Genomic DNA, 24,970 nt, shown 5'->3' with positions numbered 1-24,970 from the left:
GGTACAGACTAGCCAAGAGTAAGTTTAGGTTGGCAATCACACAGCTGTGCAGAACAGCAAGCTCTGCAGAAACACACAGGGACAGCCTACCTGCAGCTGTGGTCTACACTGCAGCAAAGTGGCAGGAGAAGGAGATGCCCAGGGGCAGCTCTGCCCACTCACACACCACTATGGCAGGAGAAGGGGAAACCAAAGAGATGCCACCAGAAGAAAGGCCTTTGTGGCACTGGAACCAAAGGTCTTGGGAATCCTAGCCCTGTGCAGTCATCCAGACAGAGAACAGGCCTCTGGCAGAGCATGCTCAGCTCACCCTGTTGAAGACTGGCAGCATCATGTAGAGCTTCTCCTCCTGCTCCTTCTGGGTCATGTGCCGGGGGGGGTGGCAGAGCTCGGTGAAGAGGCGGCGCAGGTGCATCAGGCCCAGCGCGTTGTCCTGCGGGCTGCACTCCTCCTGCCGCGGCCGGCCCATGATCCTCTTCACCATGTTCATCTTGGCTGGCTTCTGGGAGCTCCCTTCTACCCTGTTCAGAAAGGAAAAACAAGCTTCCTCAGTGCAACAGCTTGGGAGGCATTACCCCAGCAAATCCTCTCAGTGTCAGAGTGGTAGAAGCTGACCAGCAGCACCCCAGCAGTCGCTTGCCCGCCGGACACTGCGCCCACCCGAGCCTCATCTCTCCAGCTCAGAGCAGCACGCTGCAGGCAGCTGCACCAAAGGCTTTACAGAAGTCCAGAGAGATGACATCTTTTGGTCTTCCCTTCTCCACTGGCACAGTCACTGATCACAAATTGTGTTGCATAAAATCCCAGCACCTGAGGAAGCTCCCAGGCAGAGAGGGTGGGAAGCATGGCACACAGGGGTGACCACGACCCTGGTGAGGGGATGGCAGTGCACAGCTACTGCTGGAGCTACCAAACCACTTGTCAGGGGAGAAGCAAAGGCTCAGGAAACACACTGATTTTCACAGCAGCTACTATAGGTCCAAGTTGTGCACTGGCTCCAAAGGCTGTTATTTAAATAAGCAGCCAGGTAATTAGCTGCTTGGTAATTACAGTCACAAGGGTTTCTCCAGGCACTGTACTGCTGTTCCATCAGCAGCTGAGCAGCAAGGTAGGAATGCTTTGCTTCCTTTGCAGATTCTAATGGGACTCCACTGCACACCTCCAGCTAGCTCAGGAACAGGGGTGATGGGGCCAAGTTACTGCTGGGGAGATCCCCATGGCACTCCAGAAGGCAATGTTTCCCCATGAGAACAGCTGGACATTGGAATCATCTCCCAGGAGAAGCAGTGGAGTCCACTCTGTTGGCCAGTTCTAAGACTCAGCTTGACAGGCTGCTGGGCCAGCTCATTTCAGCTCTACTGTGTGCCCTACAAAGGTTGGAGCAGATGATGCTTGGGGTCCCTTCTGGCCTGGCATTCTGGGAGGCTGTGAGAAGGAAATTCAAGACAAGTCTTGTAGCCACAGTACCTCACCATCAGTGATGTCTCCCTCCACAAGCCTGCTACTTGTCCTGATGCTGAGCTTCCCTGCCCATGTCATTGGCTCTGGAGATGATCACCAATACAGATTCACAGGATGCTTTAGGTTGGAAAGGATCTCTAGAGGTCACCTAGTCCAACCCCCTGCAGGCACTCTTAGAAAGGACAGTTTCTGGTTTTCAGAAGAACCACTAAGGATCTGCTCCAGGCTGGATACACAGCCATGTGTCCTTAGAACTCAACAGGAATAGTAAATTCCCTTTGGAGGCAAAAACATCAGCAGGAAGGGAAATGAGGAACACAACTGTTTCCTCCTATCCTCCCCCAGCCATGAACCAGCTCTGACACACAAAGAGACCCTGCAGAAGGAAGCTGTGCTGCTGCTGGACTGCACTGGCACACACTCCTCTGGGGAGCATCGCCGGGTGCTGTGAGACAGGGCCTGGAGCCAAGCCAGGGAGAAAAGTGCCTGCTGCTGGATTCAGTTTTCCTCTTTTCAAACAGCTGGTCATCTGGTGAAACCAGCAACCATGCCACTAAGAAGCCATCCCAGCAGGGAGACATCAGCAGCTTGGGAAGGCAGACAGGCAGGCAGGGCTTGGCAAGGCTGCAGGGTTACTGCAGGGCTGTGGCTTTTGGTTCCTTTGCTCTGAAGCAGTTTAGAGCTTGCCTGCAGGAACCTCATGTTATCACCTGCAAGCTACACCTTCCCTTTTAGAGACAAATGCAAGGGCAGAGCCAGCCCAGTGAAACACTGCTTTGTTTCTCAAGCTGCAGAGATGCTGACAGCCAGCTCTGGCAGTCCACAGGCAGTGTCCAGGCTGGAGAACTCAGGGCAGTCAGCTTTTGCTTTAGCATCTCTCCAAACAAGGAGAAGGGAAGGAGGGGAGAATTCTGGGGGCCAAGAGGAGAGGGAGAGGATGCTCTCCTAACTCAGGATGTTTGTCCTGTTCTCTGAGCTCGACACAGGAATAGTTACAGACAATCCTTGTGTCAGGTGCAACATCAGCAGTGCTGCTCTCATGCTCAGCTTGACCTCAGTGATTGACATCCCTGCAAACAAAGAATTGGACTGCTTCAACATGAAAACCTGAAGGGGTTAGAGAGGAAGGTCCAGCTGTAAACCACAGCCCATCCCTCCTCTTTCTAGGTTGATTTCCCAGCAGCTACTGGTGATAATGACACAGAACAGCAAGTGCTGCTAAGAGTAGATTTCCTGTGGCTTGGACCCTCTTGAAGATGAATGGTTTGTAGTCAGTGAAAAAGGACACCAAGGAACTAAGAGTGATCCTTCTGCCCTGTGCTGCAGGGCTGGAGGGGAGCTGTCTCACTAAAGGCACAGGTCTGAGCCCAAATGAAAATGAACTTAACTGTTTCAATAACAAAGCACTGCTTTTCACTCCTGACTTACTGGTGCAGGCAGCTCCACCACTGCATCTTCTAATTCTTTCCCCAACAACCACATCTTATTTCCCACCATCACTTCCAGGCCTTTGGAGAGGGCCAATCTCTCTTCAGTGGTGCACAGCAATAAGGCAAGGAATAATGGATGCAAACTGGGAGGCAGGAGGTTTCACCTCAGTATGAGGAGAAACTTCTTTACAGTGAGGGTGACAGAGCCCTGGAGCAGGCTGCTCAGGGGGTTGTGGAGCTTCCTTCTCTGGAGACTTTCAAAGCCCACCTGGAAGGATTCCTGTGCAGACCACCCTAGGAGATCCTGCTCCCTTCCAACCTCTACCATTCTGTGATTCTGTAATAAAATATTGAGAAGCTACAAACATTTCTCCTGCCACCTCCCAAGTCCAAAGCCTATAAACCAAAACATTAAATCCTACCACAGCTGAAGGCATCTGGGGCTTAACCAAACCACAGCCCAAGCTGTACCCATTTGCCTCCTTCTATTTCTGCACAGGAAAACACAGGCAACTTCAAGCTCTCGGGTGCAGACCCACCACCCACCCTGCCCTTGCCACTGAAGAGCCTGCTTCAACCTTGCTCTTCAGGGAAGCAGCAAGAACTGCAGTCAGCAAGCACTAAGGACACATGGAGGGGCAGGGTGTGACTAAACTCCTTTCTCATAGCTGTGCTGGCTGGGGCTCACAGCTGCCAGCTCTACCAGAGAGGAAGGAGCTCCAGTCAGTTTGAGAGTGAGCAAAGAAGAGCAAGCACACATGCTGCCTTTTCCTAGCAGGAGCAAAACTGTCCACACAGCATCTAGAGTTGTGACCTGGGGCTCCAGGCTGCTTCCTAATCTTTATTTAGCAGACATTAGTCTCTGTCACCAGCACAAACAATTCCCAGCACTGCTCCTCTGCAAGCAAGCCTTTAACAAGATTTAAGGACTCCCATTTTTCACCTCAGTAATAAACTGCTAGCCAAGTGCCCACAGAGCCAACTGCTAGGAAGCTCAGAGGCCTTTCTTCCCCTGACCACACACTCATTTAAGGTTTCTGCCTGGGCATTTTTCACTCTTGCTCTTTTCCTACTAAAGTAAAAGACAGATTCTTGGAGTCTCCCTCTCTGGAGATGTTCAAAACCCACCTGGATGTGTTCCTGTGTGACCTGCTCTAGGTGATCTTGCTCTGGCAGGGGGGTTGGACCAGATGATCTTTCAAGAGCCTTTCCAGGCCCTCTCATTTTGCCTTAAGCTGGCACATGCCACCAAGAAGCCAGAGGTGACTCTGCTTTTGGAAGCACCTGGAGAGATGCATCCTCCCCACCTGGTTTAAAAGTGGCTTTTGGAAAAGGCCAGGGCAATTCCACAAGTCACTTCCACATCTCAGAAGCCAAACAGAATGTAATAAATGATGGAGCAGGTCCAGAGGAGGCCATGAGGATGCTCAGGGGGTTGGAACACCTCTGCTACAAGGACAGGCTGAGGGAGCTGTGGGTGTTCAGCCTGGAGAAGAGAGGCTCCAGGGAGACCTAATAGCAGCCTGCCAGGACCTGAAGGGGGCTACAGGAAGGCTGCAGAGGGACTGTTTGCAAAGGCCTGCAGGGAAGGATGAGAGGCAATGGCTTTAAGCTAGAGCAGAGCAGATTTAGATTGGATGTGAGGAACAAGTTCTGCACCAGGAGGCTGCTGGAACACTGGAACAGGTTGCCCAGGGAGGTGCTTGAGGCTCCATCCCTGGAGATATTCAAGGTGAGGCTGGAGAGGGCTCTGGGCAACCTGATCCAGTGGAGGATGTCCCTGCTGAGTGCAGGTGAGGTTGGACTGGGTGACCTTTGGAGGTCCCTTCCAACCCAGACCACTCTGTGAAATACTTCTTCAACATCTAAGGGGTGCAGAACAGCTCACCTTTGGGTTACCTGTCCTTCCTCTCCTCACAAGAGCAAGAGATACAGTCCAGCCCTAGGGCTATCCAAATCCACACTGCTGGGTTCTGCACAGCTTCACCTGGGAGCTTCAATCCAAAGTCTTTAATCACCCCATCTGCACAAACACAGATATGATCTCCAAGAACCAGTTTGGCTTTGCTAGCCATGAGGGAAGTCTGAAATCCCATGCCTCAGACTGTGCTCCATGGCACTTCCTGAAGTTGGAGGGCAGAAAGGAACATTAATGTCAGAAGGCTTTAAATCATTTGTGCAGGACAGAAATCTACTGCTGGTGCAGGGCTGGGGACCAAACACAACTTTGGCTGTGTAAAAGAAGCCTTTCTGCTCTAGGAGCTGAGGAGTGGCTGCTCCAGACAACCCCTGCCATGTTTCATTCACCCTAACCACTGGCTGCAGCAAGGATCAAAGCAGTGGCTGTGCAGAGGCTCCTGCAGGAGGGAGGGACCTGCCTCAGCACACGCAGGTGGCTCTCTCCTAGACAGTCAGGCTCCCAGAAACCATTTGCTCTGCTTGGGCAATCATTCCACACTGGCATTTTTTCCACTCCTTTGACCTGTTGCAGTGTGGTCTCAAGCTGGCAATCCAGCCCTGACTGCAGCAAAGCCTGACTTAGTTCTGGGTGCACAACTCCTGCCCTCCCTCCTGGAGCACAGAAGACACTGCTCACCAGAGAGACTGGGCAGCTGAGGAGATCAAAAGCTCTGCAGTGCAAGCATCCTGGCAAGCAGAGGAAAGGCCAGGCTGGCTGGAGCCCAGGCACACAGATAACCACAAAACAGGGTAAGTTTCTCCACTGACTCTTTGTGGAGCACTCACTGTAAGGCATATTGTGTCTAGTAACTTAACAACCTCCGCCTGGGAGAACAGAAGCTCTGGTCTGCAACGTCCTCAGTCTGCACACCTGATAAACAGAACACTCACCAGGTTAGTGTGAACCTGAACCTCCCACCTGGACAGCCCTGCTAGCTGGCAAATAAGCCAATAGGCCTCAGAGAGCAGCAGGTAGCTATTTGAGTATGGTAAGAGCCTCCCAGCTCTGGTAGCCTTCCAGGAACACTGTCTAAAAAGTCAGCAGCACACTCACTGCACAGCAGAGCTCCCAGGCTTGAGAGCAGGCACACATTAGCTGTAGGCTGACAGCTGCACACATGCTGAACTAAGATCACTTCAGCTTGATTCTGCAAGTCTGATTTGCATCCTCAGGCTGAATGGCAAATGTTCATCTGCCCATGTTTCACTGACTCCTGTGCAGCAAACACCCTGAGCACAGGGGACCGCAGAGCTACACTCAGTGAAGTAGCCAAGACGTGGCTGTGTTTACTAAACTTCAGCTTCTCATTTGGTTCAGTTTCTCTTTCCAAGATCCAGCACAACTCCAGCAGAGGCTGACAGCAAGCAGCACAACTTGACAGAAGCTAATCATGTCATTAAACGTTAGTCCAGGGGGGGAAGGAGCCATGCAAAGAGAGAAGAGAAGTTTGTGTGCAGTTAGGTCTCATCCTACCTTGAATTCTTGAAGTTCAGCACAAGCATCTTAGCTTTGCAGTCTTCTCTGTGTAAGATATGTCTAGCAGGAGATGCCAAGCTCCTCTGCCCACAAGCCAGTGCCAGCCCCTGGGCAGTAAACATCCTGCTGGCAGTCAGGCGGCCAGCCCGAGCTTTGCGCCGCCAGCGCCCAGCGCCAGCTGTACCAGCACCAGGCTGGGCTGATTGTGGGCTGCAGCTGGGCCCTCCCAGCGAGCCTGGGGACGTGGGGCAGGGGAGGAAGGAAGCTGAAGGGAAGGGATTCCTCCTTACAAACCCAGGCCACAGGAACAGACAGAGCTGCCCAAGAAAATCAAGCAAGATGAGAGGAGCAGCAGCAGGACCACAGTGGTGTGCAGAGCCTGGTCTGCAGCACAGGCACTGCGGGGCAGGAGGATCTGCTGCAGCTCATAAAGTCATTGGGAAGAAGCTTTTCTCCTGCTCTCCTTATCTCCTAGAAAGGAAACTTTGCCAGCATTTCTGGTAGAATAGAACTAGCTGCTCTGGAAAAGCAAAAGCAGGGCAAGAAACCCTTCTTAGCCAAACCTACACAGCTGCAGCCTGGAGCTGCCTAACCCTTCGAGTTCTGCTTTGGGTTTCATTCCCTTTCCCCCACTGTACCCTGTGGCAGCTCGCAGGGCTGCCCTCCTGCACAGCACCAGACACTGTGGAGCCCCTGGTGCAGAGCCACACTGCCAGCTGCTGTGTTTTAATAACAGCCACTCCAAAGTGCTGGGGTTTCCCAAGGAAACCCTTCCACAATGACTGGTTACTCACACACTGCAGCTCACCACTCCACCTGGCCCTTTCTCCAGGAGCAGCCAAAGTAAATCAAATTAGGACTGAAACTGCAGCTCTCTGAAGAAACCTCTCCTGCTGCCCCAGAGGGCTGCTCAGGTGACTGCAATGCTCACTGCTTTTAACTGCACTTATCCCAGAACAATGCCTGAACAGCCACACAGCAGAGCATCACTGCTGAAGCAGAATTTGTGCCCATCCTCCCCCTGGGTACACACAACACACACCCCAAGGAACCAGCCCTCCCTGCTGGAGGGAAAACAAACATCTCTAACAACAAGCAACACCAGCCAGTGAGTGTGAATCAAGTGTGCTGCAGTGTCACTGGCAGTACAGACACTGCACACTGTCATTTAGCACAGGTTTGGGTTGGCAGGGACCTTAAAGATCAGCCAGCTCCAACCCCCCCACCATGACCTACTGCATCAAGGCCCCATCCAACCTGACCAAACACTGCCGGGACTGGAGCCTCCACAGCTTCTCTGGGCAGCCTCTTACAGTGCCTCACCATCCTCATGCAGAAGAATTTCTTTCTCACCTCTCATCTCAGCCCAGTTTCTCCCAGGCTGATGCCTTTCCCCCTCGTCCTGTCACTCCATGCCTCTGCAGAAGGTCTCTCTCCAGCTCTCCTGCAGGTCCCAGCTGTGTGTACCTCAGCTCAACAGCTCAAATCCAGAAACACCATTTATTAAGGTAACACCCACTTCCACTCAAGTGCTAGGTTTCAGTGCTGTAATTTACTGAAGGACAGGGAAGTATCACAAACAAAAGGGTGCTGGAAGAGGTCAGGCAGCTCAGCCAGCTCCATCCACTGTGGTTCTCTAGGCAGGGTTACTGTGGTGTAACAACCAACCACTGGGCAGTCAGGCCAAGGACTCAGCTTGCTCCAATCACAGCCAAACACCTTCACAGAAACCTTTGGTGCCCACAGCTCTACTCCCCACATGACATCCCTGCACATTTTGTAAGCAGACTCCACTGCATCAGCTAAGTCATGGAGGCCATTGAAGACAACTGGAGGCACAGCAAGCAAGCAAGGAAGCCTGCTTCAAATGCTGTCCCAGGTGAGCTCAAACCACTGCTGACTGCCCCCCAGCAGCATCTCTTAGCAGGGTTTGCTGCTGCAGTACTGAGCTCTAAGGAAACCATGACATGTGTAACCTTTGAAAAGACACAGAATAGAGAACCCTTTTGGGTCACCCAGACCAACCCTTCTCTAGCTCTGCCAAGGCTGCGGCTAAACCATGGCCCTCAGCACCACATCTCTGCCTTGCTGAAACCCCTCCAGGGGTGGGGATTCAAGCAGCTCCCAGGGCAGCCTGGGCCAGGCTTTGAGACCCCTTGCAGGGAAGAAGTTTCACCTCACAGCCAATGCTCCCTGGTGCAGCCTGAGGCCCTTTCCCTCAGACCTATACACACTTCAAGTTGTGCCACTTCTAACCATTCCCTCCCCTTATGCAGCAATCCAATCCCTGTGTCAAGGCAGCAAACAAATCAGTGTGATGCAATTCCCTCCTGACAAAGCCCTGTTGATTGCTTCTTTCCTTACCTCTTTACCTTCCATGTGCTTATGAACTGCACCATCACTTGTACAGTCACCCACCTGGCTGCAGGGAAGTCACACCACAGACAGACACTCAACACAGCCCCATGGAGCCCCCAAGTGAATGAAACACAGCAGCAACAGGCTCAGGGCTGAAGGAACACAACCACAGCAGTGCTAAAGCCAGGCTAATGAGCTCTGCCAGTCCCTGCATGTCCTCAGAACTGGAAGAACAGGATGGATGAAGGGCCAGGGAAGCACTTCCTATGGAAGTAAAGGGACTTCAGCTCATGAGACTAACAGACAGGCTTCACAGACTGACAAAACAGCCTTGCACTAACAGCCTGCTGCAAACTGCTTTTACTGAGACAAGAGGGAGAGCAAGGAGAGGAGAGGTGAGGTTCGGAGAGGAGAGGGAAAAGAGCCCTTCCTCTTCTCCCATTCTCCACTAACAGAGTATGTTAGAACCAGCACCTGACAGCTCTTTTCCCACTGGCTCACCTCTTCACCTCCTCTGTCTGCAACATGCTGCAGCATTTGTTTCCAGGGTGGTGTTACTTTACTTTGAGCTCCCAAAGGGTCTGTGTATTAAAGGGTGTCCCAGCCAGGCCTGGCCACTGCCCTTCAGCTGCCAGACCACACACACCTGTGCTGTGAAAGCAGGCTAGCACAGACTAGACATCCCATACAACACTTCTCTAGCTCTAACAGATTGCAGACTAATCCTATGGACACTCACTTTTACCATGGGCAGTTCCCTTTCCTATGGAATGCAACATGCCTACCTCTTCCTCTTCCCTCCTGCTCCCCAGCACCATTTGTTGAATGTCCTTTTCCTGAGCAAAGCCTTTGCTGAATGTGACAGTCAAGAGCAGGTTTTTTTCCCCTTCACTACTTGAGAAGAAATCCATTGGGTGATAAATCCACTTAATCCTCTTTAGCTTCACAAGAAATGTGAAAGTAAACCAGACTGAACATTCTCCTTGCAAGGAGCAGCCTCTTGTAGCCCATAATAGTCATAACAGGACCATGTGGCTACTGTGAAGGGAAAAAAAGCACCAGACTGACAGCAAGCAGCCCTGTAGATAAGGCACAGACACAGGGAGAGGAACCCAAAACACAGCTCACTGGAGGCAGCAGTGGAGATAATGTCACCTTTGTGTGGGTACAGCATGGACCTAGCCCAGCCTGAGCTGCTGCAGGGCAGGAGGAGTCCTCTCTCAGAGTACAGCTTGAGAGGCTTGGATAACTCCAGAAAGAGCCAGGAATTACACCTCCTGCATCACAACCAGCAGCTCTCCTTACAGCCAGCAGCTCTCAGCACCACTCTCACCTTCTGGTTTGTAACCAAGCAATGAAAACGTCCCAGTGGAATACAGCTTGGCTCTGAGCACACATCACCCCACACAATTTGCTCTGCTTTGCACAGATTGGGGTGGATTGGAAGAGACCCCAAAGATCACCCAGCACTATCCCCCCTGCCATGGGCAGGGACACCTCCCACCAGCCCAGCTTGCTCAAGGCCTCATCCAACCTGGCCCTGAACAGCTCCAGGGCATCCACAACCTCCCTGGGCAACCTGCTCCAGTGTCCCACCACCCTCACTGCAAAGAATTTCTTCCCCATCTCCACTCTCTATCTCCCCTCTGCCACCTCAAAGCCATTGTCCCTCCTTCTGTCACTCCAAGCCATTGTCAGAAGTCCCTCCCCAGCTCTCCTGCAGCCCCTTCAGGTACTGGCAGGCTGCTCTGACATATCTCTGCAGCCTTCTCCTCTCCAGGCTGAACAGCCCCAGCTCCCCCAGCCTGTCCCCATAGGGGAGCTTCTCCAGCCCTCTGATCATCTGTGTGCCCTTGCTCTGGATCCTCTCCAACAGCTCCATGTCCCAGAACTGGCTTGCTCCAGCCAAACACAATCCTACATCTACCCAGACACACAAAGCCCTCCCTTTTGTTAACCACCCACACCCTGCCCCTGTTTCTGTGACAGACACAGGAGCTGCTTCCCACAGGATTGACTGGGCTGTGCCAATTACAGCCCAGGAGGCAGTCTCTCTCTGTCACTAACCTCTAGAGCATTCCTGGGAGCAAGGCAGACAGCTTCAAGAGAGCAGGGCCCATTCCTTGCCGAGGCTTCTCTTCAGCACCCAGGCTGTCCCTTTGCTAGGCAAAGCAAAAGGGGAAAGGTCAGGATACAGAAGTGACAATAACCCCCCCAAAGCTCTGCTGTTTGGAAAGGCAAGAGCAGTCCCTCCTGTGACAGCTGCATCTGCCACAAACCTCTGAAACAGCTCCTGGAGCAGGGGCTGCAGCAAAGGAGGAACTGACAGGCAGCATTAAGCTTAAGTGAGCATCACCATCCCCATGAACCCATCCTCAGCGAGGGCACCTCAACTGCTGGCAGAGCTGCCACAAAATGCAGGCCCACTAATTAGTGCCCTGCCAGCCTGTGACCAGCAGCAGCCCTCTGAGGAGCCAGCTGATTGCTCACCACTACAGCAGAGGAAGACCTGAGCTGAGCCCAGCCCAGCTGAGCAACCAAAGCTCCTGAACACACCTTGCCTGCTCCAGCCCTGCATCTCCTGCCCCTTTCCTCAGTTATAAAACCAGTCTCTTGGAATTGGTAAGTGGACTCACATGGCACAGGGCACCAAAGAGAAGCTCACTCCAGCACAACTCCATAAACCCATGGAATCAGAGACTGGTTTGGGGTGGAAGGGACCAACCCCCGGCCACGGGGCAGGGACACCTCCCACCAGCCCAGGTCGCTCAAGGCCTTGAGCACCTCCAGGGATGGAACATCCACAACCTCCCTGGGCAACCTGCTCCACTGTCTCACCACCCTCACTGGAAACTTCTTCCTAATCTCCAGTCTAAATCTCTCCTCCAAGCAGTATCTAACTGCACCGAGGCAGGGGCTAACCCATGTTCCTCAGCACCCCAACTCTGCTCCTCTGAGGCACCTCCAGGGGTGGGCATTCCACCACCTGCTGCACCTACAGAGTGTGACTCTGCAGACACCACACTGCTGCCTCCCAGCTCTGAGTCCCTTCCTTTTCATCACCCATCTATTACTTTGCAGAACTCAACTGTCATTCACAAGCCAGGGCTCAGTCACCCAACCCACCCCCAGCCAGAGCTCACAGGAAGCTCCTCAGTGCACTGCAGCTCTTCCTTCAGCTCAGAGAGTTACAACACAGCACTTCCAAGGACTTTCCCCAAACACACTATTGGGTTGGCCAGCTTGAGCATGACCAAGAGAAGCACAAGGGTACAGAAAGGAAGGTGAGCTCCCCTGGAGCCAGCCTGCACCTTTGCAGACAGCTCCCAGCACTTCCTGCCAAACCCAACAGACATCTTTCTCAGCCAAGCCCTCATTTGCAGGCATGTCACCAAGTTTCTGTACTTTTGCAGAGCCATAGAACCACAGAATGGGCTGAGCTGGAAGGGACCTCCAAAGGTCACCCAGTGCAACCTCACCTGCACTCAGCAGGGACATCCTCCACTGGATCAGGTTGCCCAGAGCCCTCTCCAGCCTCACCTTGAATATCTCCAGGGATGGAGCCTCAAGCACCTCCCTGGGCAACCTGTTCCAGTAGCCTCCTGGTGCAGAACTTGTTCCTCACATCCAATCTAAATCTGCTCTGCTCTAGCTTAAAGCCATTGCCTCTCATCCTTCCCTGCAGGCCTTTGCAAACAGTCCCTCTGCAGCCTTCCTGTAGCCCCCTTCAGGTCCTGGCAGGCTGCTCTTCGGTCTCCCTGGAGCCTCTCTTCTCCAGGCTGAACACCCCCAGCTCCCTCACAGCCTGTCCTTGTAGCAGAGGTGTTCCAACCCCCTGAGCATCCTCATGGCCTCCTCTGGACCTGCTCCATCAGCTCCATGCCCTGCTTTTGCTGCAGCCCAGGCTACTTTGTCTAATAGCAGAAGAACATAAACAATCTTTTCCCATCAGGTGACCCAAAGCTTTTCTGTGGGGCAGCACAGTGCCTTGTGTCAGCAGATGTGTTATCAGACCTGCACTTGATCATGATAGAAATCTTTCAGCTAAGATAAAGGAACTAGACAACTGGACTCTGCCCACTGCTTATTCAAACACTCTGCTTCAGAACTGATGCTGATAAGCTGAAATCAATTCCTCATCACATGCATGGATGATCTGAACAATTTCTCTCAGCTGCCACTGCATGTCCTTGGCATTTCAATAACTTGCTCGTTGTAACATCAAACATTTCCACTCCTGCAGCCCACCAAGAGCTTTACTTAGGGCTCCAGATTTATTTCCAGTGCCTCAGTACTTCTGGGCACCATTTCTAGAGTTTAACAAACCCAACCACATTGGATGGCTACCTTCAGCAGCCAGCCCACGGCGTGCTGAATAACAAATCTCAGCCATCACAAGCCACTTGGCTCCTGCAAAGAAACAAACTGCTCAAGGCAGACCACAGAATCTGACAGCTCTGGAAAAGACACACAAATTACAGAGACTGCCAGCTTGGCTCACTGCCCTCATTCCAGGTACTTTGCAGGTAATCCTCTATGGATAAGTTACAGAATCACAGAATGCTGTGGGCTGGGAAAGCCTTTTAAGACCATCCAGACCAACCCTTCTCCAACTCTACCAAGGCTGGTGCTAAACCATGTACCTCAAGCTCATGCAATAATCACAATCCCCCACCAAGCTCAGGGAGTTGCAGAGAGCAATGAGGCCTCCCCTCAGCCTCCTCTCCAGACTAAACAGCCCCAGTTCTCTCAGCTGCTCCTCACAAGACTCCTGTTCAAGGCCCTTCAGCAGCTCACTCTTCTTTGGACATGCTGCAGCACCTCGATGTGTTTGAGGTGCAGCAAAACGTTGGTGCCTTCACACTCAACACAAAGGGTCACAATGAGAGACCATTCCACACAGCTCTTAAATGCTGCTCCGCCCCAATGAAGTCCGACAGCCAAAAGCAATCAGGCTACAGACCCCTGGGCAGGGCCCATCTCAAGCACCATGCACTCCTGGCCCTTCCAGCTCACTCCCTTCTTACTTGAAAACTACTTCCAGACTTCAGTGTGCTGCATTTCAGCCAGATTCTCCTCCAAAAGCCCAGAGTGCTGAGAAGACAGATACTCAGAGTGACACCCAGGTGCAGCAGAAGCAGCCATCACCCTAGAGAAACTGCTGCAGCTGCATTCACATCTCCTCCAGAAACAACCTACACATACAGAAGAGCAAAAAAACCACCCCAAAAATTCCACCACTTGGCACTGGGCTGAATTTAAAAGCAAGCAAAGTTTAACAGCCAACAGCTGAAGGATTTGTGAAGCAAGAAACCAAAGCCATGGCAATAAATCCAGCCAAGCTCTGCTGGAGAGCCCAAGCCCTGCCTCAGTGCTGCTGCAGTCACTTGGAGGAGTCAGGAGGGCTCAGTGCAACTCCATGGCCCTGGAAAAGAGAAGTGCTCCATAAACTGGCTTCTGTTAAGGGAATCTCAGCAACAGCCTTGATTTAAATGAACAGAAATTATCAGAAGCACTTAAGGGGGAAATTAAACTGTATTTAATCTTCAGTGTATTCTCCCTGTGACCATGGAATGGGTTGGGTTGGAAGGGGCCTTAAAGATCATCTCCTGCCAACCCCCTGGTCTTCAATGATAATTAACAAGACCCCAATTTCAGTAAGGGCAGGAGGGGAGCTGAGTTTTGAGAAGGGTCTGAGTGTATCAGCCCCACACTGCAGTCTGGGGTCTCTCTGTGCTCCGAAGCATTTCCAGGATGCCACTGGAGGGATTCTCTGCTGCAATCTTTTCCCAAGCAATCTTTTGGCACAAATCCAAAGCATTTGCTTTAAACATGAATCCCAGCAGACTGTGGCAGCAACAGACCTGCAGAAAGGCCACAAACCAGGCTGGAAAGAAGAATTTTCTTTCAAGGGTAGATCTGAAAGGATTGAGATCCTGCCACACAGAAGTTACAAAGGACCTCCCAGACCCCCCCCGAGCAGCAGCAAGGCCAGATGGATGCTCTGGCAGACCAGCACACACGCTGCCTCCTTTGTACACTCCATGAGCCCAGCGTTTTGCAAGAGCAGAATATTAAACCAAACCACTTCAGACACTCCCAGAAGCAACAGCAGCAGTGTCAGCCCCAGAGGAGCCACCCTGCCAGAGAAAGGCTGCCTGTGAGCCAGAGATGGGTCACTCACCTGGCCTCTCCTGCTTGTGGCACGCCAACACACTCCTTCCTCTGCCTGCCCACTCATCAGCACACAGCCTGGGAGAGGCTGAAGAGCTGGCCATGATGCTGGTAATGCAGAGTGCACCTCCAGACACCACCTCCTGCTCTGCCAACCCTTGCTGACACCCAAGGGAAGCACAGTTACTGTGCCACCCAGCGAGAGGGGTCCCAAAGGGCCTGGCAACAACCAAGCTGTTACCTTCCTTCTGCAGCACTGAGCAGTGAGAAGGCAGGCAGGCAAGAAGGCAGGCAGGCAAACTCAGGCTAGCTGAAGAAAACCAGTGTCAAGGGTGCAAAACAAGTATTCCCCTCCCCAAACCTGTTCCTCCAATTAAAAGCAGGGGAAAATGCTCTGCCTACATCCACCTGAAGGCAAGTGCTGCTCTTTCCTAAGCTGAAGGAGCAAGACAGAAGGATTGTTGCATGTTGACTGCTGTTGTCTTAGGACTGCAGATCCACCAGGATAGCTTCTCTAGGAAGCTCAGAAGAGAAACGGTCTTCTAATGACTGCCACAGCACAAATGGCATGGTGTTGTCTCCACCTGGTTGGTCTCTTCTCCCTCGTATCAGGTGACAGGAGGAGTGGAAATGGCCTGAAATTGTGCCAGGGGAGGGTTAGGTTGGATACAAGGAAGAATGTCTTTGCTGCACCACTGGTCAGGGATTGGAGGAGGCTGCCCAGGGAGGTGGTGAGTCCCTATCCCTGGGGGTGTTCAAGAAACCTGTGGCCATAGCACGTGGGGACATGGTTTGGTGGCCATGGTGGTTGGACTGGATGATCTTAGAGGTCTTTTCCAACCTAAACAATTCCATGATTCTATTCCAAGACAGCAGCAATTGGTCTGCTGAACCTAAGTCCTGCCCCATCACTAACATCATCATAAACCCTTCAACATGGTCCCAAGGCCCCCAGAGAGCCTTTCTCAGAGAAAGGGAGAAATGAATTTGCAAACACACAGGAAGACAGGAGTGCTACAAACACCTGGCTTTGCTGGGCTTCTGGGTAAGGCCCAAGACATGGAGCAACCTTTACATGCATGCTTGGATGTGGCATGAATGTTGCCATGCCTCTTTAAGCACACTTCTAAGGGTAAGTTTGCAGAGGCAGGCTGTGAAAGTAGAAGAGCTGACATCCCTCCCTGTCTCCAGCAGACACCCTCCACAACAGTGTCAAGCTGCAGCTGAATCTGCTGCAACTTACTACAGCTACTCACAGGAATAGTTACAAAGAGACCACACAGAGCCACAGGACAGACCTCAAAGCTCACACAGTCCGTCCGTGGCTCAGCAGGGAAGGGTCAACACTAAGCCCCATCTCTAAGCACCAGCTCCACATGCCACCTGAACCCCCCCAGGGCTGGTGACTCTACCACTACATCCATTCCCTCTTGCCCATGTGTGCACGAAGAGCAAGGAGGCCTTTTTGTTCTTCTTCCTCCTCCCTAGCCCAGCACTGCTGGTGATGCTCCTGGTGAGAAGCTGAAATCCAAGCAGAAATCACCACACTCAAAGCAAGAAGTGTTGCCACCGTGCCTTTACACTCCCTGAGAAGGAGGAGCTTGCAGATACTCCCTGGTTCCTTCAGGACTCACTCAAAACCTGAATTCAATACTCTTCCCCAGCTTAGCCTCACTACTCAGAAGGGTGAAAAAACCAACTTTTGAAAACCCAATTGACAAGCAAATTAGCATCCTCTTAGAGCATATCCACAGAGACTCTGGGTTTCACACTTCTGTTGTGGCTCGCTGCTCGACAGCTACTGACTCCAGCGCTAGTGTTTCATTTGGGGTGCAACACCCAAACTGCCTCTGTGCCTATTCCACATGAGTGCTTACAAAGAATCCTTGCTTCTGCCTCTGCAGAGATGCAGCCTTGCTTCTGCCACTGGAAAGAATCTCCCCCAAGTAAAATGAGCTTCAGTCCTCCCCAGTCCCTTTATCAGACAGAAAACCAGCGATGACATGAGACTGACTCCAACCATACCCTTCTGGTGCTGCCAACACAAGAAGGACGTGCACCTGCTGGAGCAGGACCAGAGGAGGCCATGGAGATGATCAGAGGGCTGGAGCACCTCCCCTATGGAGGAAGGCTGGGAGAATTGGGGCTGTTCAGCATGGAGAAGGCTCTGGGGAGACCTTGGAGCAGAGTTCCAGTACTTGAAGGAGGCTACAGGAGAGCTGGGAGGACTTTTTACAAGGGCTTGTAGTGATATGATGAGAGGGAGTGGACTGAAGCTTGAGGAGGGAAGATTTAGCCTGGAGATTAGGAAGAAATTCTTGCCAGTGAAGAGTGCTGAGGCACTGGAACAGGTTGCCCTGGGAGGTGTTCAAGGCCAGGTTGGACAAGGCCTGGAGCAAACTGGGCTAGATTGGAACTAGATGATCTTTATAGATCCCTTCCAACCCAAACCATTCTATGAATCTACTATTCTCTACCTCATCATGCTTGTGGCATCCCAACTCCAATCATTTTCCCATGGGAGACTCCAAAACTACAGCCCTCACTGCTGTGAGCAAAGGTTAACAGCTGCGTGCCCGAAGCCGAGACTGGAGATGCATTTGGTTTGTGCTTTAATGCTTTAAAAGCTGTAACGTGAGTCAATCTCACAGCTGAGGACCTGCACTGTGCCATTTCTGCTCCCAGGCTGGCAAGGGGCTCCATTTCTCCATGCAGACATGCAGTGGTTCTCTCTCTTTCCGCCACTCTACACTCTCTGCACTCAGGCAAGCACAGAGGCCTCGAGCGCGTCCCCGGCTCTCGCACCCAGCCCCAAGGACCTCCATCAAACCCCATTACAGGTAAATAAGCCTTGGCAAGAATACAACTGCAGAGACAAGCCCTGAGAGCAGCAGCAGCAGCACTCTGAATGCTGTGGAGGTGGTGAATGTCAGCAGAAAAGCAGGAGCTAGCTGTACTCAGCAGCCCCCTGCCAAAGTGCTCTGCTCTCCTGGAGTCACTGAGCTCAGCCTCTCCTGCTGTGAAACCAAAGGCACATGGGGAAACCCAACGTCCTGGATGGCTCTGCTGCTGTCAGAACAGCAAGGCCCTGCTTCTACAACCAGACAACTCTGACAGAAACATGGGCTGACAGCCTCATCAGAGATTCATGGAAATGTTTAGGCTGGAAAAGACCTTTAAGGTCACCGAGTCCAACCATTAACCCAACACTGCCAAGCCCGCTGCTAAACCATGTCCCTCAGCCCCACATCTACACCCCTTTTAACTACCTCCCAGGACACTGATTCAATCACTTCTTTGGGCAGCCTGTTCCAGGGCTTGACAACCCTTTTGGTAAAGAATTTTTCCTAATGTCCAACCTAAACCTCCTCTGGGGCAACTTGAGGCCATTACCTCTCACCCTGTCACTTGTCACTAGACACCAACCTCACTCCAGCCTCCTCTCAGGGAGCTGTAGAGAGCAATGAGGTCTCCCCTCAGCCTCCTCTTCTCCAGATTAAACAGCCCCAGTTCTTCAGCCCTTTTCACCAGCTTCTCTTCAACAGACCAGCTCCAGCACTTCAATGTTTTTCTTGTAGTGAGGAGAAAACCTGATGGAGCTGGGAATCCCCAGCTCCTGGCTGCCGCTACTCCTTTGGCTGCCCTCAGAAAACGACTCTGTTCCTTTTCTGCCACAATTCAGGAACGTTTCTGAGCTTGCTGCTGTAATTCCATACAAGACTTCTCCACTGCTCTGCTTATTTTGGGTGCAGGAACTGCTTAACCCCGTGTTGTCACCGAGGCTTCCAGATCATCCAGCCAAAGGCAAAATAAAAAGCTTCCCCTGCTACATTCCACTTCCTCTGAACACTTCAAGGGCCAACACCCCACACACTCTCTCAGAGCTCAGACAAAAGCTGAGGATGGTTATGCCAAGTGTGCTTCTATCTGATTAACTTTCTGGATGATCTTTGCCCTCCCTAAAGCATTCTGCCCAGTCCTCCTCACTTTGGGGACTGTCCCTCATCCCAGATGATTTCTCACCAAGCAAGTCACTACTTGGTCATGTTCCAGTGAAGCAGCACAGGAATTCTCTCTGCCTGCATTTATATTTCCAGGCTGGTTGTGTGACCTGTCCCAGGTGACCCTGCTCTGGCAATGTGGCTGGTACTGGATGATCTCCAGAGGTCCCTTCCAACCTCTACCATTCTGTGATTCTGTGTAACACTTTCCACAGAGAGCTGTGTTAGTCCAAACTTGTACAGGGGCCTTATTATTATGCCCTGCCACCTACCCAGCCTGACCAAGTGCGAGCAGCCCAGCAGCAGGCTGCAAAGACTCCAGCAGAAGACATCAGGAGCCATACAAGAGAGAAACTGTACAAGATGAGAACTTCCAATACAAAGTCAGAGAAGTGAGCTGTTCCAAGAGACCTGACAACCCTACATCAGCATGCCTCAGTCTCTGCAGCACAGAGGGGTATGTGAAGGCTGACCAGTGCAGCTCAAGCTGTAGGTCCCCCTGGACACATAAGTAACTGAAGAAGTATTTGTGAAAACAATCAGCACTGCCAGTAACTTCCAAACAGCCTAAGCATTTGTCACAACTTGGCCATTTTAAATTAGCAACACCACCAGCAGCAGCAACACAAAAACCCCCAAAACAACAACATGCAAGGGGGAAAGCAGTGAAGTTAAAAACTTCAGTACTACAGCCCTGCAGAAACAATTTGCCCTGCCCCTGTACACATACCCAGGAATGGTATACAGAGCAGCAAAAGCTTCCATTCCCCATTCCCAGACTGTAGAATCCTAGAATGGTTTGGCAGCAACCCTAAAGGTCATCTAATTCCACCCCCCTGCTATGGACTGGGACACTTCCCACCAGACCAGGTTGCTCAAGGCCCCATCCAACTTGGCTTTCAACACTTCCAGGCTTAGAGACTGCACAACTTCTCTGGGCAACCTGCAACAGTGCCTCACAACCCTCATGGGGAAGAATTTCCTCCTCATGTCTCATCTAAATTCAAATTCTTCCATCCTAAAGCCATCTCCCCTCATCCTACCACTCCATGCCTTCAACAGAAGTCCCTCCCCAGCTCTCCTGTAGCCCCTTCAGGTACTGGAAGGCTGCTGTAAGGGCTCCCTGGAGCCTTCTCTCCTCTAGGCTGAACAATACCAACTCTTTCAAACTGCCTTCACAGCAAAGGTGCTCCAGCCCTCTGATCATCTGCGTGTCCTCCTCTCGCCCTGCTCCAACAGGTCCCTGTCTCTCCTGTGTGGAAGTCTCCAGAGCCGGCCCCAGCACTGCAGGTGGGCTCTCAGCAGGGCAGAGGGGCAGAATCCCCTCCCTCCACCTGCTGCCCATGCTGCTGGGGATCAGTGATCCAGGACATGGTTGGAAACGTTTCATTCCAGCAACACAGGGTGAGCACAGAGCCCCACCGCTCGGCTCACCAGCGAGGCAAGCCCCAGGGGGTAAATTGTGCCTAAGACGGCTGGTGTCTCACAACAGCGCATCCGCCCTCTCCCAAACGTTTATTTTGAACAAAGGGGACACGACTTCCTTACAGCAGGAAGTCCTGCAAGCCAAAGGCCACTGCTGAAACAGTATTTCCACTCTGTTGCAATAGGAACTTAGAAATCACTTACAACCAAGAACGAAACTGCTGCTCAACATCAGCAGATCTGTCCCTCAGCAACCTGACCAGCAGAGAGGGAACTACTGGCTCTGCTTTACTTTTGTCAGTCCCCACAGCTCAGCTCTACAGAACCCTTAACATCAGCATTTAGGAAGTGAAACACCGTGTTCCAAAGCTGAAGTTTCCAAACAATCTTATGACAGTCCTGAGCATTTCAGAGGTTAAGCAGAACATCTGCCCATGCTTACTCCCCACTCTGCTTATTGAATTGTTTTGGTTATAAAAACCCTTTCAGATCAAGCCCAACCATTCTCTAACTCTCAGGCTGGTGTGAAATCATGTCCCTCATACCACACTCCTGCCTCTTTCAAACACCTCCAAGGATGGGCATTCAACCACTTCCCTGGGTAGCTTCTTCCCATCTCTGAGAACCCTTCCAGTCAAGGATTTTCTTCTAATGTCCAACCTAAGCCTCTCCTTGTGCACCTTAAGGTCATTTTCTCAGGTCCTATGACTTGTTACTAGGGGGAAGAGACCAACCCCCATCTGGCTCCTTTTCCTTTCAGGGAGTTGTAGAGCAATGAGGTCTCCCCTCAGCCTCCTCTTCTCCACACCAAACACCCCCAGCTCCCTCAGCTCCTTCTCACCAGCCCTGTTCTCCAGACCCTTTCTCAGCTGTGTTGCCCTTCTCTGGATCTGCTCCAGCCCCTCGATGTCCTTCTTGGAGTGAGGGCCCCAAAACTGAACCCAGGACTCAAGGTGTGGCCTCACCAGTGCTGAGTCCAGAGGTACAATCCCTGCCCTGGTCCTGACGACCACACTGCTGCCAATCCAGGTCAGGATGCTGTTGGCCTTGGCCACCTGGGCATACGCTGGCTCGTGTTCAGCCAGCTGTCATCCAACGCCCCCAGGTCCTTCTCTGCTTGGCAGCTGTAGCATCCCAGAAGTTTTCTGTGCTAGAAAATCCAGCTGAACGCTTGCAGAAGAGTGTGAAACAGTTAAAGAGAGCCTGGCAGATGTGAAGTGAGCTCCTCTGACAGCCACAGGCACCCCGGAACACCCTGCAGACCTGCCCGCCTTGGAGAACTCAGCTGGCAGTGCAGCTCCAGCAAAGCAGAGCTAAATACCAAGCTTCCATACCCACCCAGATGGCTGTTAGCTTAGAAGCTGATTCATGTACCAAGATGCAACAAGACAACGTAGCTCTCTCTGCTCAGGTTGCATTCTTTCCAGACTGACAATATTAGCAGTGTGCCCAGGTGGCCAAGAAGGCCAATGGCATCCTGGGCTGCACCAGGAACAGTGTGGCCAGCAGGAGCAGGGAGCTCATCCTGCCCTGTGCTCAGCACTGGTTAGGCCACACCTTGAGTCCTGTGTCCAGGTCTGGGTCCCTCAGTTTAAGAAGGACATTGAGACTCTTGAAGGTGTCCAGAGAAGGGCAACGAGGCTGGGGAGAGGCCTTGAGCACAGCCCTGTGAGGAGAGGCTGAGGGAGCTGGGGTTGCTTAGCCTGGAGAAGAGGAGGCTCAGAGGAGATCTTATTGCTCTCTACAACTACCTGAAGGGAGGTTGTAGCCAGGAGGGGTTGGCCTCTTCTCCCAGGCAACCAGCACCAGAACAAGAGGACACAGTCCCAAGCTGTGCCAGGGGAGGTTTAGGCTGGAGGTGAGGAGAAAGTTCTTCCCAGAAAGAGTTGTTAGCCATTGGAATGTGCTGCCCAGGGAGGTGGTGGAGTCACCATCCCTGGAGGTGTTCAAGAGGGGACTGGATGTGGCACTTGGTGCCATGGTTTAGTCAGGAGGTGTTGGGTGACAGGTTGGACTTGATGATCTTTGATGTCTCTTCCAGCCTTGGTGATACTGTGAAGAACTGTGGTCATTTTGTTGTGTACCATCTGACTGTTCTGAAAGAAAGAAACCCAAGCACCTCACCATACTGTCAAGCAGCTGATCTTGATGCACCAAACTGCACCAGGCAAACACCTGACTGGGCAGACTAACCCTCACTTAAACCACCACACAGAAATGTTACCGTGTCTGATATGGGTGCTGGAGATACTCATCACAGCAGCATTCTGCTTAACTTGCATCCATTTGAATCCAGCAGATAATCAGCTGGCTAAGAGCTGCAACACTCCTGTAGCTGTATAATCCCAAACATACATTTGTATCCCAAATCCAGCAGCCTAAGGCTGCTCAGCAAATTGCAACCTAGCACATCCAGCTCCTGGCAAGCACAAACCACACTGAAGAACACTGGTCACTGATCCCTAGTCTACCACCACTGATATTTGAGGCATTCTTCTACCCAAAACACGTTGGTATCAAGGGTGTCAAGTATTTCACACCCAGCTGCAGCCGAGTTCAACAGATCCCACACCACTCAGCGTGGAGATATCTGCTCCTAGTCCAAATGTGCAGCCAAAGCTGGATTGCCAGCTCTCCTTGAGCAGAATGATGGAGCAAAGGCACAACGCTGCGCTAACACGATGCACCTTTCCAGCACCCATCACACTCTGCTTCCTAAACCTGCCTGCCTAAATGCCCAGAGATGGATTTGGTCGGCTTCCAATAACTGACCAAGTCACACAGCACCCCGTAGATACTTGTAGGCATCTGTAAGATTCCCCTTGGCCTCTTCTCCAGACCCAACAGCCCCAAGCTCTCTCACCTGTGCCCATCTGAGAGATGTTCCAGTCCGCTCAGCACCTCAGGGGCCCTGTGCTGGACTCTCTCTGGTAGCTCTTTCTCCTTCTTGAGCTGGGGAGCCCAGAGCTGGACACAGTACCCACGTGAGGCCTCAGCAGCACAGAGCAGAGGAGGAGGAGAATCTCCCTTGAACTACTGGCCACACTTTCATGGTTTAGCTGATCATTTCCATTTGCTACATAGACATTTTGCCTTTCTGAACAGAACACATTTGTCTTCCATAGTCAAGTTTCATGGTCCAACACCTGGACACGCAGAGACCTCGTCATGAACCCACACCACCAAGTGACCAGAACAAAGTCATCAAAATAAAGCCAAGACTCATAGTTCTCCACTGAAGCCTTGGGAGCTACTCCAGTTATCCAAGACATCAGTTAGTTTATTCATTAAATGACAGGTTGAAATCCACAGATTAGCCCTCTGCACTCTTTCTTCTGTGTCTCTCTCTACACAGGCGTATGCAAGCACAGCTAGCAGTGATGGCCCTCATCCTTCAAGGTGAGCATCATGCAGGGTCTGAGCACCCAGCACCACTGACTGGCCTCTGTGCCAGCCTCTCCATCGGTGCACATCACCTCCCAGAACTGCAAGGGAAAAACCACGTCGAAGACGAGCAGCAGGCACCTCAGCACCTGCACAAAGCCACCTGCACTATGCTCCAGATCCCTCGGGAGCCACAACCCGGCTGTCCCCGGGGACACCGCGGGGTGGAACCCATCGGGTACTCTAACTTGAAGGTCCCTTCCCACCACGAGGTCTGAAGGCAAAATAGCTATCGACATGACAAACAAAAATCAACACAAGGGCCAAGGGAACTCCGCCTCGCCGCCTGCGAGCCGGGCTGCCGGCCCGCGCCGGGCTGGGGCTGCGGATGGACCCCGCCGGCCGCGGGGCGCTGCCCCCCGACCCTCCCGCACGCCCCCGGGCCGGCGCGGCGCAGCGCCTCCCGACACCCCGCCGGGGCTCCCGGGGGAAACCCGCCCTTCCCGGCCACAACAAAGGCCTCCGGAGCGGCCCGGCGCCGCCGCAGCGCCCGCGGGGCTCCGCGGTCCCCTCCGGCTGCCCCCAGCCCCACTGCGGCCTCCCCAGGCCGGGGCCCCGGCACAGCCCGGCGGGGCCGACCCCCGACCCCCTGCCCCCCGCAGCCCTGCCCCCCGCAGCCCTGCCCCCCGCAGCCCTGCCCCGGGGGCCACCGAGCTCAGCCACCACAAGCGCGAGCGGGGCTCCGGCCGCCGTGACAAGGATCCCTCACCCCGGACACCCGAGCCTGCAGCCCCTGCCCCAGCCCGGCAGCCCTGGGGAGCGGGGCGGCCGCCGCGGCCTGCGGAGAGCCGGGCCGAGCCGTGCCGGTGCCCGGGCAGGGACGGGGGCCGCGGCCGGGCCCGGCGGCGGTGCGACAAAGCGCCGGGGAGCGGCGGGCAGGGCCGCCAGGCACTCACCGGGAGGCGGCCAGGGGGTCTCCGCCGGTGCCGCTGCGCCGGCCCGGCCCGGGGAAGGGGCAGCGGGCGGTCGCTCCTCTCCGCCTCGCTCCTCGCTCCTCTCCGCGGACGCGGCGCAGGGACAGGGGCCTGGGGAGGGGGTTACGCCGAGGGGCGGCCGCGGCCGGGCGGTGCGGAGCGGGCCGGGAGGGCGGCTCCCCCGCTGCGGCCCGGGCGGGCTCCGGCCGGAGGTGCCGCCGCCGCTGCAGCGTCCGGGCGCCGGGGTCGTTCCGGCCCCATCAAGGCCGGGCCGGGCCGAGGGGGCCGCGCGAGGCGGGGCGGAGGGAGCGGGGTCGCTGCCCGCCG

The 24,970-nt window shown here is 53.3% G+C and overlaps 1 protein-coding gene across 5 annotated transcripts in view; it reads right to left on the bottom strand.

Annotated features, from left to right (window-relative positions):
• Positions 1–24,891, bottom strand: part of WDFY3 (WD repeat and FYVE domain containing 3) — a 103,046-nt gene extending 78,155 nt beyond the window's left edge. For 4 of the 5 annotated variants that reach the window (XM_068165708.1, XM_068165710.1, XM_068165709.1 and 1 more), the window contains exons 1-3: positions 24,626–24,710; positions 10,753–10,847; positions 311–521 (exon numbers count right to left, since the gene is read on the bottom strand). In XM_068165708.1, the coding sequence (XP_068021809.1) occupies positions 311–490 (180 nt within the window). In that variant the 5' untranslated portion in view covers positions 491–521; positions 10,753–10,847; positions 24,626–24,710. Of the gene's footprint in view, positions 1–310; positions 522–10,752; positions 10,848–24,625 lie in introns of all 5 variants that reach the window. The other variant, XM_068165712.1, reaches the window with a different exon arrangement.
• Between the last annotated feature and the right edge of the window lie 79 nt (positions 24,892–24,970).

This window comes from Melanerpes formicivorus, unplaced genomic scaffold (genome assembly GCF_026170545.1).
Source record: "Melanerpes formicivorus ecotype bairdi unplaced genomic scaffold, bMelFor1.0.p_v2 SCAF_92, whole genome shotgun sequence".
Classification (NCBI taxonomy): Eukaryota; Metazoa; Chordata; class Aves; order Piciformes; family Picidae; genus Melanerpes; species Melanerpes formicivorus.
This window is presented reverse-complemented; position numbering and strand designations above follow the sequence as displayed.